This window comes from Anser cygnoides, chromosome 8 (assembly GCF_040182565.1).
Source record: "Anser cygnoides isolate HZ-2024a breed goose chromosome 8, Taihu_goose_T2T_genome, whole genome shotgun sequence".
Taxonomy (NCBI): Eukaryota; Metazoa; Chordata; class Aves; order Anseriformes; family Anatidae; genus Anser; species Anser cygnoides.
Genome location: NC_089880.1, coordinates 14,373,621 through 14,390,856, shown reverse-complemented (window position 1 = coordinate 14,390,856; position 17,236 = coordinate 14,373,621). Strand labels below are relative to the sequence as shown.

The 17,236-nt window shown below is 37.3% G+C and overlaps 1 protein-coding gene across 3 annotated transcripts in view; it reads right to left on the bottom strand.

Annotated features, from left to right (window-relative positions):
- Positions 1–17,236, bottom strand: part of BRINP3 (BMP/retinoic acid inducible neural specific 3) — a 234,667-nt gene that overhangs the window by 212,115 nt on the left and 5,316 nt on the right. For all 3 annotated transcript variants that reach the window (XM_013191480.3, XM_013191482.3, XM_013191483.3), the window contains exon 2: positions 3,689–3,974. In XM_013191480.3, coding sequence (XP_013046934.1) covers positions 3,689–3,924 — 236 coding nt within the window. In that variant the 5' untranslated portion in view covers positions 3,925–3,974. The remainder of the gene's footprint in view (positions 1–3,688; positions 3,975–17,236) is intronic.

Here is a 17,236-nt window from a genome sequence, read left to right as displayed (position 1 = left end):
ATAGATTAAAATATGGGTGAGAGTAGATTTTTCTACTGCTACTCTCCCATAATTTATGCATCAGTTGTTTTTCTCAAATGGTTGTTTTATGTACAGAAAGCTAGATAAGGCAAAGTGTAATTTTATTTCTTTGTGTTTCATATGCTTAAATTAAGACCTCCCATAAGAAATTGGGCTCAGTTAATAGGTACATTTTCTCAGTACCAACCTTTGACATTATCTTCACAATTTATAACAAATTCATGGTAAAACAGAAGGAAAACAGAAATGCTAGCATAGAGTCCATATATTGATATATTTTCTTAAGTGTTTTAGTTTTGAAGCTGGACTCCATCTATTTTAACTGCAAGCAGATTATACAATGTAAGAAGTGAAAAAAAAAAAAAAAAGAAAAAAAAATTGCCAAACATTTTGGAAAGTAATTACTATATACATGTAGGTGAAACCGAACTTTAAAAATAGTCTGTCTCCTGCCATACAAATGACAGTACTGGTGTGGCAGGTATGGACTCTCAGGGATGAAGAGAAGAGAAAAGGGAAAGGAGGCCCTCCTGTCATCACTGTTTGGAGTGGCACCTTTTTTTCTTGGCCATATGATTCAGATAAGTCAATACAGGCCTGTGTTTTCCTCTCTTTCTTCTCCTTCCTTACCTCTACATTTTAATCAGGACAGTGTCCCTGTGGGATCATTTTCATCAGGTAAAAGATAGGTGAGGCAATGAACAGACCAATTAGATCAAGATACTTTAGCCTGAGAAAGCTTATAGACAAGCAACAGGAATTAAATTTACGGTGTGTGGTTTGTAACAAGGTCACCATGTTCTGCACTACTTGCTAATGGGACCATATTTTATAAGGGAACTTTGCAGTTAGGTTTGTACTGGGAGAACTAAATTTAAAAAAAAATAATAATAATAATAATAAAGGCAGTTTTCTATTTATTTTGGTAGCTTGTGCCTCTTTCCAGCTCATTTGTTGAAGAGAATAAGCAGAGGATAGGAATAAATACAAATGACACTCTCTTTGGGTTTGCGTAAATTAAAGTCAATTAAAACCTATGCAGAAATATTACAGATATGATTACAGATCTAGAAAACCTAACAATGCTTCTGAAATGATGGCTCAGAAGAGAAAAAATCTTAAGGACCTGATTGAAAGAGCTGAAATGAAATACTATTCCATCTTTCATGTTTTTAGCAAGATAATTTTTGTACAGTGTTGACTAACACAGAATAATAGGAATGAAATATGCTATCTCAGTCTCTGCATTATTCGCTTTACATTATTGGTCCTGACAGCTAGCTTTTAAAATGCAATAAATATAGGACAAAGCTGTTCTGTTTAGACAAGCCACTTCATAAAGCATATTTCCAAATCACACTTTCTTTTCAAAATGTGTTTAATTTCTCTATAATATGGCAAAAGAGCCCACTACAAAATTGACCTGCAACAGAGTGCCCTCTACTGCATGCATTTAGGAAAGAAAAATAAAGCAAGTTCCTTAAAAATAAAAGCTTTACATACTGAGACCAGCAGATTTGTTACAGGGCACTGGACTTTGAAATAAAGAACGGCATATGCATGTAGGCATATATCACTCTTTCCTTCTAAAGAAATGTATACCACTAGGGAATAATAATTTGAAGTAGGTATACAATTTGCACAGACGGTTTCGTTGTTTTAAATGTAATCAGTAGGTGTTGTTCCATGCCAAAATGGTCTGTGTTTATAGGCTAGAGGATTATTAGAGAAGTTAACAATTTGTCCTGCGTTGCACCACTGTCACCGCTTTCTCTGCTTCTGGGAAGGATCTATAACAATAAGTCTCTCTGCTTATAGATTTGTTCTTTCAGACCTTATTCTCTCATGTTTTCTCATTTCTTCCCTTCTTTCCATTTGCCATTGACTCATGACCATTAAACTGAACTCTCTTTTTCATTCCATGTCCTTGATAAACCTATTAGGTGTTACTGAGTTAAACCTCTTGCGAATGATTAAGAAGGTATTTCGCCAGTGTTGCCTTAAAAGACTGAAAACTGACAGGTTACAAATATATAATGAAAGTGATTCTATAGCCAGGCACAAATTCTCAAGCAGATCTATACTTTTGAAATCTTACCCAGTTTTTTCCCTTTTTTCCTCAGCCTGACTTGGGCCAGTCTACTGCTGAGATTTCTGTTGGAACAAACACTTTAATATCTTTATTGATGATTTGGATGAGGGAATTGAGTGCACCCTCAGTAAGTTTGCAGATGACACCAAGTTGAGGGGAAGTGTTGATCTGCCGGAGGGTAGGAAGGCCCTGCAGAGGGACCTGGACAGGATGGGTCGATGGGCAGAGGCCAATGGGATGAGGTTCAACATGGCTAAGTTCCAGGTCCTGCACTTCGGCCACAAAAACCCTATGCAGTGCTACAGGCCTGGGGGAAGAGTGGCTGGAAAGCTGTGCAGAGGAAAAGGATCTGGGGGTGATGGTCAATGCTCACCTGAATATGAGCCAGCAGTGTGCTCAGGTGGCCAAGAAGGCCAACGCCATCCTGGCTTGGATCAGGAATAGTGCAGCCAGCAGGGCCAGGGAGATGATCATCCCCCTGTACTCTGCTCTGGTGAGGCCGCACCTCGAGTACTGCGTTCAGCTTTGGGACCCTCACTACAAGAAGGACATCGAGGCCCTGGAGCGTATCCAGAGAAGGGCTACAAAGCTGGTGAAGGGCCTGGAACACAAGTCCTGTGAGGATTGGCTGAGGGAACTGGGGTTGTTTAGTCTGGAGAAGAGAAGACTCAGGGAAGACCTTATTCATCTCTGCAACTACCTGAAAGGAAGGTGTGGGGAGCTGGGGGTTGGCCTCTTCTTGCATATAACCAGTGATAGAACTAGAGGGAATGGCCTCAAGTTGCACCAGGGGAGGTTTAGGTTGGAAATGAGGAGACATTTCCTCTCAGAAAGAGCACTCAGGAGTTGGAACGGGTTGCCCAGGGAGGTGGTGGAGTCACCGTCCCTGGGGGTGTTTAAGGAAAGGTTGGACGTGGTGCTTAGGGACTTGGTTTAGTGAGTGATATTGGTGGTAGGGTGACAGTTGGACCAAATAATCTTTGAGGTCTTTTCCAACCTTAATGATTCTATGAACTTCCATTAAAATTAACAGGGACTCTTAGACCTCAGTCCCTCAGGGATAAGAAAGCTACTTCTCTAAACACGTGAATAAACTAATGTAAAGTCTTTTGAGTTACTTTTGAAATGCCCTTATTTGTACAGTGAAGCCTATGCTTTGCCAGCAGTATCTTTGAAGCCACAATTTCATTTGTAAAGTATCAGTTTACGTCTCGATGAGCAGCACTGAAAGCAATTAAACTGGATCTTTCTTCATGAACAAGGGTGTCCCATAGTAACCCCAGAAAAGGTGATTGAATACCTTAGGACATTTTTGAGTACGTCACTAGGCTGTCAGACTAGAGATAGGTAGTAAACAATGCTTTCAAAAGCAATATTATCAATTAGCAAAATTTCTTTAAACAGAATAGAAACAATACAAGCAAGCATTTCCACAGCGTGCAGTGCATATATGGACTTGCATATATGAATTTTGTGTCTACGGACATGTAAAACTTTCATTTAAGGAAACCCTTGTTGATAATTTACAGCTTCTAAGGATGATATCTCTGTAATTGCTTTCCCTTTGCTTCATACCTGTAAATCTTGTATCTTGTGCTAAATCCCTGTCGACTTCTGTCCACAAAATCTGTGTATTCCTGTGAGCGATGGAAGGGTCCCTTATCAGAGAGGAGCCAGTCGAAGGGGCTTGTGGCATGCTGATCCGAAACAGCAGCAACCGCTAAAACCCAGCAATGAAGACTCAGTGCTATCCACTCCCATAGAGCCATCAGAGAGAACAATTCAGCACCAGCACTGCATCGCCATATCATGCTTCCACTGGGGACTTAGAGCCTTCATTCTCTTAGCTTTCCCTCAACACCTAGACAAAATACACAGTCAATTAGATAAGCACACACTAGGCATCCCTTGGAAGTAGAAACAAGTTTCCTTTCTTTCAGCTTAAAGAGATAGTGGCCTCTGCTTTATTACATTTTACATTAGCATAAACCCCACTAGGCTAGTTAACAGTGGAGTGTTTCAATACTTCAAATGCTGTGAAACTAATGTCTTCATTAACATCATCAGTGATAATATTCACTGTCGAAGGGAAATCTTAACAAATTTTCAGGGGAGGGATTGTTGCTTTTTCTTTTTTTTTTCCCAAATAATGCTGATCAATAATGAAAAATACACAACACAAGAATTATTGCCTGTTAGCATCAGTACAAAAGCATTCAAAAATGTCTATAAATAAGGTCTCAGTTCATCTACTGGACAGAACACAGGTGAGATCCAGAAGACACAGCCTGCTTTCTTTTTTTTTTTTTTTTTTTGCCCTTGGAAAAGTCACTTAATGGCTTGCCTTCACTACAAACTTAGTTAATAGAATCGAGTTATTCTGTTCAAACTAGCATAACTGGTCAAAGAGTGACTATGCCGTTCAATAGTTCTGGAGCCACAGAGAGTGATGAGTTCAATGAACTATTCAGGCTCCAGGTGCCATAGTTTTAAGTATCCCTAACAGCAGCACTTGACTGGCAGTCCAATTCACTCCAATTGAATAGATCAACCTAGAAACACTATTTAAACTGAGCCTAAAGAATTGTTTGGGAGTCCAGTTAAAAATCAAGAATTAGTCATAGCATCTATTTACGAATTCAGTGAAGACAAGCCAGTTTCTTTCTATACCTCAGTCCCATAACTGTGAACTGAAATAATGATTTCGTATCCTGTTCAGATTTTGTGAAAAGAGCATGAAGTTCTCAGAAATACTGAAATATATAGAAACATTCAGTTCTAATTTTCAGTATTAGGTAAAACTGCACAGAATTAATCAAAATATGTTAATGTGAGGGCCTTCATATTTCTAGTTGATGAAACAATGTGAATACGTTCATGAAAAACAATTTTTAATTCACAGTCAAATAAAACAGCACTTATTATGACACTTTTACATTATACTTGCTATGATTTTTTTTTTTTTTTAACTTGGCAGGAACATTTTCTTTTCCATCAGTAATTTAATTTGCAAGTGTATCCCAAACGAAGGATGCTTCCAATACAACCATACTGCAACTACACAGTCTTTACCGTTCAGTCATTATAATGGAAATTATGTAGCTGAATAAATACACTCTTCTCATGTTTTCTAGACATTAATATTCTAAAGAGTGTTCAGTATAAGTTATAAGCATATCTGCTGCAAGATGTTAACTGCCTCCAGAAAAGATCAGAAGTTCATATGAATCAACAGGAATTTGCAGCCTGAGAATGGAATAATTGTCTATACAACCAGAGAAGGTTTATTGTCTTCTTAGGCATAAATATAACATGATTTGGACCTATCGTGCAACCATTAAATGTGTAAGTAATCTCACTGAAAATAAGACTAGTCATCTATTTCATGCTGAGCACTTGCCAAAGCACTGAGTTGAAATCATGGTTGTTTATGATCACAAAACACAGATTGCATTAATTTTATACATCTTTTTGAAATGAGATTCCAGGACGTTGCAGCAAAGAACTCTCAAATTTTTATTTATATTTTCAAGCAATCATTCATATGCAATCATTTACAAGCAATCATTTACAAGCAATCATCAGATCTGTGTATAATATATGAAGTTTTAGTCTTATCCCTAGATCAGTGTTTTTTTCTTTTGCAGATTGAAGTTCATGTATGTGAGGTTACACTGCTGTGTAAACTTCATGACATTGATGAACAAGCATTCATAGATCTGAAGCAAAACAGGAAATCGTTTACTCTCCTGGCCCATAAAAGTCATTATAATTATTCAGGTGCCATTTCCAGGTAAGAATTATCTCAGTATGAATGAAGTTAGTCATTTCCAGACAGGCCAGATGAGTTTTTGCATCACAAGAGTTAAAATGCACAAATACTACTCTCCCTCTCCTTCCCACCAATATATTACTATAATCAGGAAGAAATATATTGCACAGCAAACTCACCCCCCTCCCTCATCTTCTTAATAGACTATGAAGATCCTGGGCATAATTTCTTTACATTATGTGAGGTTATAAAGGGCATGATGATAATTTTAATTTTTACATCTAATGCTGTTATAAAATTGCAAGCTAAGACATAATTTCCTGTGATTCTTAAATTATATTTTCTATTGGAAATATATATATATAATGGATTAAATTAAGAGATAGGAGTTTACTCTTTTGGGTACTTACTAACACCGAAGTGTTTCAGAGCATTAAACTGCAACGATGGCTAACTGAACCCCTTTTGTATTTAAAATGTTAATAGTAAGACTAGAAAATGAATTGCTTTGTATATGTATCATCTTCCTACATCCAGACCAAATACACACTTGGAGAGGGAAGTGCCTTGCTCTATACTATCCTTAATGTTACACCTCAGGACATGTCATAAATGTACCACTGGCAAAAAATCTTTAGAGAAACTGTGTAGTTACAGGGCAAAACAACTTTAGAGGACCTGTGTAGTTGCAGAAGAAAATAACCTCTTGGTTTTAAAAATATGAAAATATTTTGCAAAAACGTGTAAATATACAGCTAGTCTTTAGGAAGTGTAAAACAATGTGTACATTTCTGATACTTATCTACTTGTATATACTGTCCAGTCACTGCAGAAACAATCTGTATATCATTAATTCCCAAAACATCCTTGAGAGGTAAACTTTTACCTCAGTTTAACAAATACGGAACTGAAGCATGAAAAGACCAAGAATTTTGTAAGCTGGCAAAAATATTTAAATATGTATTTCCTATTAAAAGACAACTTAGAAAATCCCAGCCTAAGGAATTTTCCTAAGGTTACACTGTGAAAAATATCTCAATGTTTTAAATACTCAAATTCTCTAATAAAGTCAAATACACTACAAACAATTTTCAAAGACTGCTATAGGCATGTGGAACATACAAAGGTTGTAGTTAGAACAGCCAGCACAGAACTCCAGGGAGGAACAATCTGAATTAAATTTGTGGTAGAGCACCTGCTGTTTTCAGGGTGGGATGTGAGAACTGAAAAATAAATGAACACCTGTTAAGTAACTGAGGTGGTGTATTTTAAAGGAGAGAAGACACTCTGTAAAGAAGACACTTCAAACAAAACTGGCTTATCAACATGCTGCCTCTTTAAAGTGCTAACTTAGAGGATAATTATCAGGTATAGGTGCACAGCAAAATTACATTCTGCTATCCCCAGGGTTTCACCCAGCTACCACTTGCAAATGCTAATAAGTCTTCAGCCTTTCCTCTTCTAAATTCCGAGGTTACATTGAGTTCAAGAAGCATAATGGGCTAAATTCTTCTTTAGAAATCTGTTGGAAATCTATTGTCCTCACCGACGTTAATGCAGAATGAATTTGACTCATGGAATGAGTCATGAATTTGACTTCTGGAAATGCTATAGCAAAGCCTTAGCTTTCATGAAAATGTAAAGGGTGCTGTAGACTGGTAAAATCTGTGCATTTGTATCAGCTGAAAATATAGTACTGGCAAGTGCAAAACAAACATGACCACTGGGACAAATTTCATCAAGCTTCAGCTTTGAGCAAGACAACAAGTCTGTAATCTTTTTGTTATGTACTTCATGATAAAATCCAGCAAATTTGTCTTTTTTTTCAGGGAAATATTTTTTTAAATATTAAAAATTATATATAGTTGCACAGTGGTGATTTATAAACCCACTAAGCTACTGTACCTAAAATAATATAAAATTGAAGTGTTTACTTCATTTTTGAGTTGAGGCCTCTTGTGTAAAGAACATTAATTGATAAATCATGCATACCAAGATATATAGAATAATATGGGGCAAACCAGATGCGTGGACAGCAATGTCCAAAAAAAAAAAAGGAAGTCAGGAAGTTTAAAATCTTCCTAAAATGGAAGTGTGGTATAAACTGCATAAAGCTCACTGTTTTGTTTTGTTTTGTTTTCTTTGTTTTTGTAAGAGATAAGAATTGTGTATAAAACAGATGTGCTAAAAGTAGAGATATATTTCCTAAGTACATCGCTGTCAACTGGGTCATCAGTGGAGTAACTATGTATAGCTAATAAGGAGTGAGTAAAGTTGACAGTAGCTATCATCAGTGGCTTTTGGGGGCCATGTTTTAACCTGCAGTTCTCAAGGATCATTATAAAATAACTCTACACTAAATGGACAATTTTGATAATATGGGAGGGGGGGTGTTGTTTGTTTATTTTGTTGTCGTTTGTTTGTTTTTACAATATTTCACTTTACTTCGCAAGCCTGAGAGATGCAGAACTCAGAAAACAATACTCAATTTTCTTTGAACAAACCAAAATAATAACTAAGTACATTTCACTTTAAAAATAACAACAAATCTCTGAGTCTCAGAGATTCCTCTTATTTGCTATAACACTCTAGATTCACCACTTTATGTCCCTGTGCTTCCACTTCCTCATCTGAAGTGTGAGGATGAGAGATGATCATGTTGTCCCCAACTTTTGGCATGTCAACAATGTTAAATGAATGAGACCTGGAGATGAACCTGTTCTCAAAATTCTCATACAGTCCAGTATAAATGAAACAGTCATGAAGCTGATGATGTGCCATGGAAGAAAAGAGCAGTAAGAACTGGAATCAATATGGGCTAAAGAGAAGGAGGGAAAAAGAGAGAGCTAAAGTGCATGTCTCTTGTGCTGTGCTCTACTCTCAGCCATCACATGGATTTTGTTCTTCAAACAGACATATTTAAATCCATAGAATAAAATCTCCCAAGCTAAACTTTCTGAATAGCAAAAGGACACATGAACCACTAAAAGGCTGACACAGTAACAACTAAGGCAGGATGTAAGTTTGGAAGTACAAGATACAACAGAACAGAGTCTGGGAAACTGAAGGATGCCTGCCACCTGCCACACATGAGCTTCAAGATATAGCTGGTGCCATTATGCAAGAAGTACATATTTGTCAACAGATGATTTTCAGTAAGGGGATTTGAATCAGCTTGTTCTCTGTTGTTCTTCAATGAAGACTCAAAAGCAGATATATTGGCATATCTGAAAGGAGAAAATAATTCTATACCTAACAACTTTAGGTGAATTTTATATTTCCAGGCTTAAAAATAAGTGGGATCCTCATATCAGGTCCTGCTGTTTGCTTTGACTACATGCACCCTGTTAACAACTCATTTTCTTTGCTCAAACAGAGCTTCATCCACTGCTGTATTTCATCTTTCTTCTCTCTTCTGTATGTGACACGGACTAGACCCCAGTAACTATGTCCCCAAAAGCTGAAACAAAGAACAAATGGGACATCTGGCCCCCCTTTCCCCCCTCCTTTTTTTTTTTTGGGGGGGGGGGGGGGGGGGGGGGGGCAGAAAGGGTGTTGTGGGGGGGAATCTACCAAAAACCCTGCCATGTAAGCCCAATACAAATCCCACTATTTGTTCTTTACCCCTGCCATCCTGACTTCTGTAGCCATCATCAGCTGTGTTTGGAAAACATTTTGATTGTCAAGGGTTGCATGGTTTCAGCTAAAACCAACGAAAAGTGCCTTGGTGTTTGCTCTATATGAGAAGGATTTCACCCCTGAAAATGTCTGTGAGTCTTTAATTGGATGTGCTTTTTATTATATCTCTGTACAGCTAGTGCCAGTCTCTTTAGTCCTTGAAGTAGTACACATTAGCTGTCAGGTATGCTGAGGTAATTGTTTTAATGCCTGATATTTCTAGCAGACCTCATTTTACATTTGCTGTCCAGATCATGATGTCTAAATTCCCTCAGGTGCTTTTTCAATCTGTTAATCTAAGTTCATCCTTCTGTGCAAACTAGTCTTTACATGTTTTAGCTGACAAAAGAGGCCAACATCCCCAAATTGCAATTTCAAGTTTTCTACCTTAACGAGAGAGTCTGCTCCTCTCATGAGCATGCTGTGGAGAAGTTAGCTGTCAGGGCCCTGAGTGCATGAATGGGCCTCAGTGGCCCTGACTGGCTTCACCTGGGGCCTCCACCAACCTCTTGGGATTCCTGGGCCTTCAGTCCCTGCCTGGGTGATGCTGGTTTGTCTGCTCCTGCCCTGGTCCCTGCAACATTACTTGGGCTCCCAACTGGACCTCGGAACGAGCTGCACCCATCTGTGCCTGACAGTCATCAGGCCACTGACAGATCCCTGTGACCATCAGCCCCGCACCGCTCTCCAGCACGGCCATGGGGCCGTGCCACCACTGCGGCCTGCATCTGCCTGCGTTGTGGCTTGGCTTCTTGCTTAGATGCAGACTCTGGCTCTTTAGCCTTTTTTCTGTGGTCACAAACCAGGAGGAGCAGCTCTTCTCTACTGTGTAAAGATGCAGCACAGTGCATGATTTATGAAAGAATGTGAGGCATCTGGATGTCTTGAACACATGAATTGTGTAGGTTATAAAACAGAGAGAAATTTACCCACACTTCATGGTATCTCAGCTCCTCATCTTTAGATGAGGGTTACTGCCTATGTCCTTGGGAAGATGAAATCCATCAGTCACACAATGAGCTACACAGATGTTAAATCCTGAAACATCTAAGCAGGATCCTGCTTGACCCCTAGGTATCAGACACCCAGGGTGCCATGAAGACACAGTAAAACCTGCTGCTTTGAGAGCTTTAAACCTACTCCAGGCTAAATTACTATATCCATAAAAGTTCTTAAGCCTTTATGTTTCCAAGGTCATGAATGTACATGGACTGTCCCATGTACAAAAAATATTTACATGTAGTACTGTACATGATCTTTCAGTCTTGTCACATCTCTATCACGTAAGTTATTCTAAGCATTCTTCCAAACTTCCAAAAAAATTATCTTAAAACATCTGATGGTATGAAAAAGGTAAGAATGGAAACAACACAAGATCTCTTTGAAAAAGTTTGGAATCTGTTATACAGGTAAAGGACTGGAAGTGTTTCTGGTACAGCATTTCCTCAGGTACATACTGATGTGTATTGCTATGACACCATTTTGCACCCTGGAGTATTCATGTTCACAGAAAATCCTAACAGGAAACAAATATTTAGAAACTTGTGTTACAATTAATTGCAATTTTTAAAACTTAATGTTTAACATAAAATGTTCAGTGTCATGTACTACAATAACCTTGTTGGATGTATTTTAATGGTAATTAAGTAAGTCCTTAGTACGCCTTCTAAAATGAAAGGAAGCAGATATTTACAGGCTACAAACTAAGGCTTCAGTTCAAGTCTGAGGACCAACCCTAATATAACTAATTGTTGATTGCGAAAGGACTCATTAGGCTAAAAGGAGATGGGGTGAGAGGAAATTTTGTTCATCAACAGTTTGTTGAGCTGAATAAAATTCACATTAGAGGGAATGGAGACTGCTTGGTGCAAAGTTATGTTGAATTCTCCCTCTGAGGGAGGTGAGGGGATGGGAGGGGAGGGGCAGGGAAGGGCAGGGGAGAGCAGGGGAGGGCAGGGGAGGGCAGGGGAAGGGAAGGGCATTCTGGGAAGGGAAGGGAAGGGAAGGGAAGGGAAGGGAAGGGAAGGGAAGGGAAGGGAAGGGAAGGGAAGGGAAGGGAAGGGAAGGGAAGGGAAGGGAAGGGAAGGGAAGGGAAGGGAAGGGAAGGGGGAAGGGAAGGGAAGGGAAGGGAAGGGAAGGGAAGGGAAGGGAAGGGAAGGGAAGGGAAGGGAAGGGAAGGGAAGGGAAGGGAAGGGAAGGGAAGGGAAGGGAAGGGAAGGGAAGGGAAGGGAAGGGAAGGGAAGGGAAGGGAAGGGAAGGGAAGGGAAGGGAAGGGAAGGGAAGGGAAGGGGGAAGGGAAGGGAAGGGAAGGGAAGGGAAGGGAAGGGAAGGGAAGGGAAGGGAAGGGAAGGGAAGGGAAGGGAAGGGAAGGGAAGGGAAGGGTCAGACAAAACAAAAGGTTTTTTTTGAAGCTGTTGAAGCTCTAGCATTATTTATAAAATGATGAAGGAAAAAAAATAATGGAGTGTAGTTCTCTGGTTTTAGGAAGAGAGACAAAAATTTGATTGAATGTAGCAAGGACATATATACAAAATTCAGCTGACGGCCTAGTTTCATGTACTTCCAGTCCATCAGACAATATCTAACCAAATCCATAATTCTGTTCCTGTTTCAAATTTTCATAATAAAAATCATGGGTTTGGGATTTCTAAAAATGAATTTATCAGTTTAGGTGCTTTAGTTCAAGTAGTGGAATATTGCCCTGTAATTTTAGAAAAGTGGTATCTGATGAAAAACTTACACTCCTCTTGATTTTATTTTTTCATGTGAAAATGAGTCACTACAGTTTAGACCAATAGCTAGAAATAATCTCTATAAAGATCTAAAAGCATGACATTTTTCTTTCACTGCATTTCTGGATATATTTCAATAGGAATTGACAATTTTTTGTACTCTGTTTCTTAGTGTTGATACCTAATAGAATGATAATGTTTTTGCTCTGCTCTTCTATTATGTCTTTCAGACAACGGTGCTCCATATTTTACAGATGATTTCACAGACGGTGGAGCTGATTTGCAGCTGTTGTAAATGGATGGTTTCATCTCCTTTCAGATTCCCAGGTTTCAGCCCATTTATCCTAGCAGAAAAAAATAGACTTATACCACGACTGCCCTATCAGGGAAAAAAAAAAAAAATACTTGTAACCTGTTGTGAACGCTGCCTACTGCCTACACAGGACTCATAGAGGATTCAATAAACCGTAGTTCTATGTCTGATCCTACCATAAACTGTTGCATGACTTTGCGTAAGTCCCTTTGCCTCATCATTTTAAGCCTGTAACTAGTATATGGGAAATAGCCAGATCCTCTTAAATGTTCATGTTACAGCTATTAATTTTTTATAGTAAGAGTAGGGACTTTATGGCTGACTGAACAAAGATTCAAGCTTCAGCAAGTCATTCTGGACTTAATTGCATCTCAGGATGGATAATACACAAGACTTGGTTGTAAAAGTAATAATTATGTCATATACTGGGCAGCTTGCTATCTCATACAAATGTATCACTGAAGCTTTCTCTTAGGTCTTGTTCCTAAGCATGATTGTGATTCATTAATTTTATCTGGAAAAAAATATTCTTTGACACCTTTTTGACAAATTTAGAAGAAATTACGAAATTAAGAAAAAGAAAAAGTATGTCTGTTAAAAGATGCCTTTCTTGAGAACATCATTATACAAGGAGAGAAAGTCTGGGTTTTAGACTCTCATCACAAATTACAATCTCTCAACTGTTTTAATTTAGCTATGTGATAAACTAAAACCATGGTAGCGCAAAATTATCACTATTTCTTTTTGCAGCTGATAGAAAAACACATTCTGAGCTAGTAGAAAGATTCTAAGCTAATGCTGAAAAGCTTTAAACTTTCAGTTAGCATCTTTTCAGTGCAGAACAGGAGACATTGACTATGTTTCTTGTTAGAGATTACACATCTGTGCAGTCCTCTAGATACAAGGAATATAAGATGTCTTTATTACAACCTCTTCTTTCTTTTCTTTTCTTTTCTTTTCTTTTCTTTTCTTTTCTTTTCTTTTCTTTTCTTTTCTTTTCTTTTCTTTTCTTTTCTTTTCTTTTCTTTTCTTTTCTTTTCTTTTCTTTTCTTTTCTTTTCTTTTCTTTTCTTTTTTTTTCTCTTCTTTTCTCTTCTCTTCTCTTCTCTTCTCTTCTCTTCTCTTCTCTTCTCTTCTCTTTCTTTTCTTTTCTTTTCTTTTCTTTTCTTTTCTTTTCTTTTCTTTTCTTTTCTTTTCTTTTCTTTTCTTTTCTTTTCTTTTCTTTTCTTTTCTTTTCTTTTCTCTTTTCTTTCTTTTCTTTTCTTTTCTTTTCTTTTCTTTTCTTTTCTTTTCTTTTCTTTTCTTTTCTTTTCTTTTCTTTTCTTTTCTTTTTTCTTTTCTTTTCTTCTTTTCTTTTCTCTTTTCTTTTCTTTTTCTTTTTCTTTTCTTTTCCTTATCTTCTCTTCTCTTCTCTTTTCTCTTTTCTCTTTTCTTTTTCTCTAGAAGGACTGAGAAAAAGAAAATGTTCCAGGCTTTGCCTAGCCAAGACAAAGCTGTATGTCAAAATTAATCTGTTTTATACAAAGCCTTTCATAAAAAGTCACTATTGTTTCTCCAACTGATGTGAATCAACCTGATAAACATATGTTAACAGACAGCTTAAAAGGTACTTAATAGGTTACTAAAGCTTTTACTTTTTAACCTAATGAGTAAGATTCATATCCCACAGGAGCAGTAATTAAACAAAGAGAACACCACTAACTAATGGTCATCACCAGCTAATGGTTCTATGTGAAATAAATTCACAGTTTCCGAAGCTGGCAGCCAGATGAGTCCCCACTTGCATAAACATTGATGCTTTACGTAAGAAAGCATCTTCATTAGAAACATTGATACAAAACTAAGGAATAAATTGATTAAACCAAGAAATGCTGAGCATCCACACCTCCTTGAAGAAAAGAGGTGGGTATCAGTTCTGCACTATAGATCTGCCCCCAGTTCAAGATGGATGAAGTGACGGAGGAATGCTGACATTCTGCTTGCGCTGTGTTAAGTATTTGTTATAAGTAAAGACAGTACTGATATGATCAATATCAAGATGCCAAAGTACATGTATAGATATACAGTACATTTCATGTTCAAAATAAAACAATTCTAGCCTTTAGGGATGCACTTTAAGTTTAAATACATTTATATATAATTTGTCGTAATAAAATTATGTTCTGTCTGTCCTCTAAACTTCTAATTAATGGAGATCAACAATGTTTCAGATGAAAAATAGGTAATTAAAGTGCATTCTTGTGCTGCCACCATTTTTCAGTAACACGGTTTTTCACATGTGAAGTTAAGCCTCTTTAGAAATAGAGATTTCAAGTAGGAAAAAATACTGAAGAAAGGAGGGAGGGAGGGAGGGAGGGAGGGAGGGAGGGAGGGAGGGAGGGAGGGAGGGAGGGAAGGAAGGAAGGAAGGAAGGAAGGAAGGAAGGAAGGAAGGAAGGAAGGAAGGAAGGAAGGAAGGAAGGAAGGAAGGAAGGAAGGAAGGAAGGAAGGGAAGATTGGTTTATAATGGATTTTAATAATCTCATTTGACTTGGAGTGGTCATCCACAGTCAGTTAACCAGGTCTTTTTGTTATTTCCAATGGAAATAAATCTGTTGTATTTATTCTGAAGTACTGTTTTATACAAAATACTGAAAGAGCTAAATGATCTCTCCACGGTTCTCAGTAGTGATAATATGGGATTAAAGGTATAGAGTAGTGATCTGATTCCCCAGATTTAAGTCCTTTATTTGTAATGTATAATAAATATCCAAAAAATCACTTTTCTCATTAATCATGTGCTGGTAGATGTGGCCGTGAAAGTGTTACTGCAAATGAGCAGAACTTTCTAACCGTCGTTAATGTGACTGCTACTATAAAGATATCTGACAAACAAGCCTTGAGATCACACCTCGTTATTAGAGAAACCGCTACTGTTTAATAATATTAACTTAGCTAATAGCATATATTGCTTGGTCAATCTTCTTTTGAAGGTGGAACAAAATCTGTGGCATTTGTGAAAGGCTCATTAAATATTTAAAGCTTTGACGTGGCAGAGAATGTCCTTGTTTCCTCTTGTCAGCTCGTTATCTTGTGGCACATAGAATAAATGGAGACTTTCAATGGAAGGTGGGAAAAAGACTGTGCTTAACCACACGGCATGACCATGCAATTAAGGACTGTGCTTAATTGCATGGTGTTACCCAGGGCAAAGGAGCAATTATACATACCATATGTGTGGAGGAATGAATGGATATATATGTATGGTATAAATTATACATATTTATATGCACCTGTGCATATGTATATAAAAACTATCTTTATGCATTCACATTTATTACAGTACATAAAAGCAATTAATTTCAGAGCCTGGAAACAAAAATAACCACATGATAGTTTCAGTAGCATGACGACTTGAGTCAAAAGGTACTGAATGCCTGCAGTTCAGTGAGGCACTTCAGAAAATGGAGCTCTCTTAATGTTCTTCAACTTTATGTATATATATATATGTATATATAATGTTAATTTATCGATGATATAATGCTAAGATGAAAAGCAGCATAAGATCATATTAAAAATCCTTCAATTCTTTACTATTTTAATAATATTTGACTAACAATATGCAAAGTCTTCTACAGCTCTGTATGCAGTATTTAACTTCATGGTGCTTGCATTTTTTTCTAAAACTGAAGTTAATTTTGGTTCCAATTTATTATCTTGGAAATTGATCTTTCTTTCAGTGAAGTTAATGACCATGCTTTGATCTACTTTAATAGTGCAAGATCAGGCCCTCACTGAACAGCAGACATATTGAACAACAGGAAAACAATGCCACAAGAAAAATGTGGTTGCAATTTAAGAAACAAAGAAACAAATTATCACCCACACTTGTTTGGGTGTTAGGATGAGAATAAGAAGAGTAAGGTAACTTCTAAAATTACTAACTTAAATTACTGCCTGCAGTGGTCTATCAAGACAGGTTTTATTAATGCAACCTAAGAGTATTTTGGCTCTATTTGCCAAAATGTCTTTCTTGTGATTTCACTCCCAAATGAGATTACTAGTATTTCAGGACAGAAAACAAAAAATCAATGTCTACTTCTGACTTTGAGAAGGAGAGATGAACCTTTGGGAGGAGTAACAAAGAGCTGCACATAACACCTATAAAACATGTAAGGTTTCCAGAAAGTATCGACCACCACTCCCTTTTTCTCCTAAGCAAAAACTTAGGTAAAAATTATTTGATGTCCCATTTTTCCATTTAGATTTTCAAAAATCACCGAAGACGCAAGCTTGCTGGTTAAAAAAAAAAAAAAAAAGAGTTTTGTTTTAGTTAGGTGTTGCCTTTTTCTTTGTTGAAATCTTAAGCAATATATTTTCTAAACTGATCATAGCCAGAAGTGATAACTTAATTCCAAATTAGTCCAAATGAAATAAAACTATTTTAGTCCCATAAAAAATTGTTTCCACATGGGATTGAGAGGAGTGAAATCACTGCAATGTACATGACTAAAGAAATAACTTTTCAGACATACATTGGAGTAAACAATGAGTAGGCTCCTGTAATTGATTCTTCACAATACCATTCAGACTGTAGTAGAAAAAATGGGAAAGGATGAGACAGAGAGATTACATCACTTCAAGATCTTCA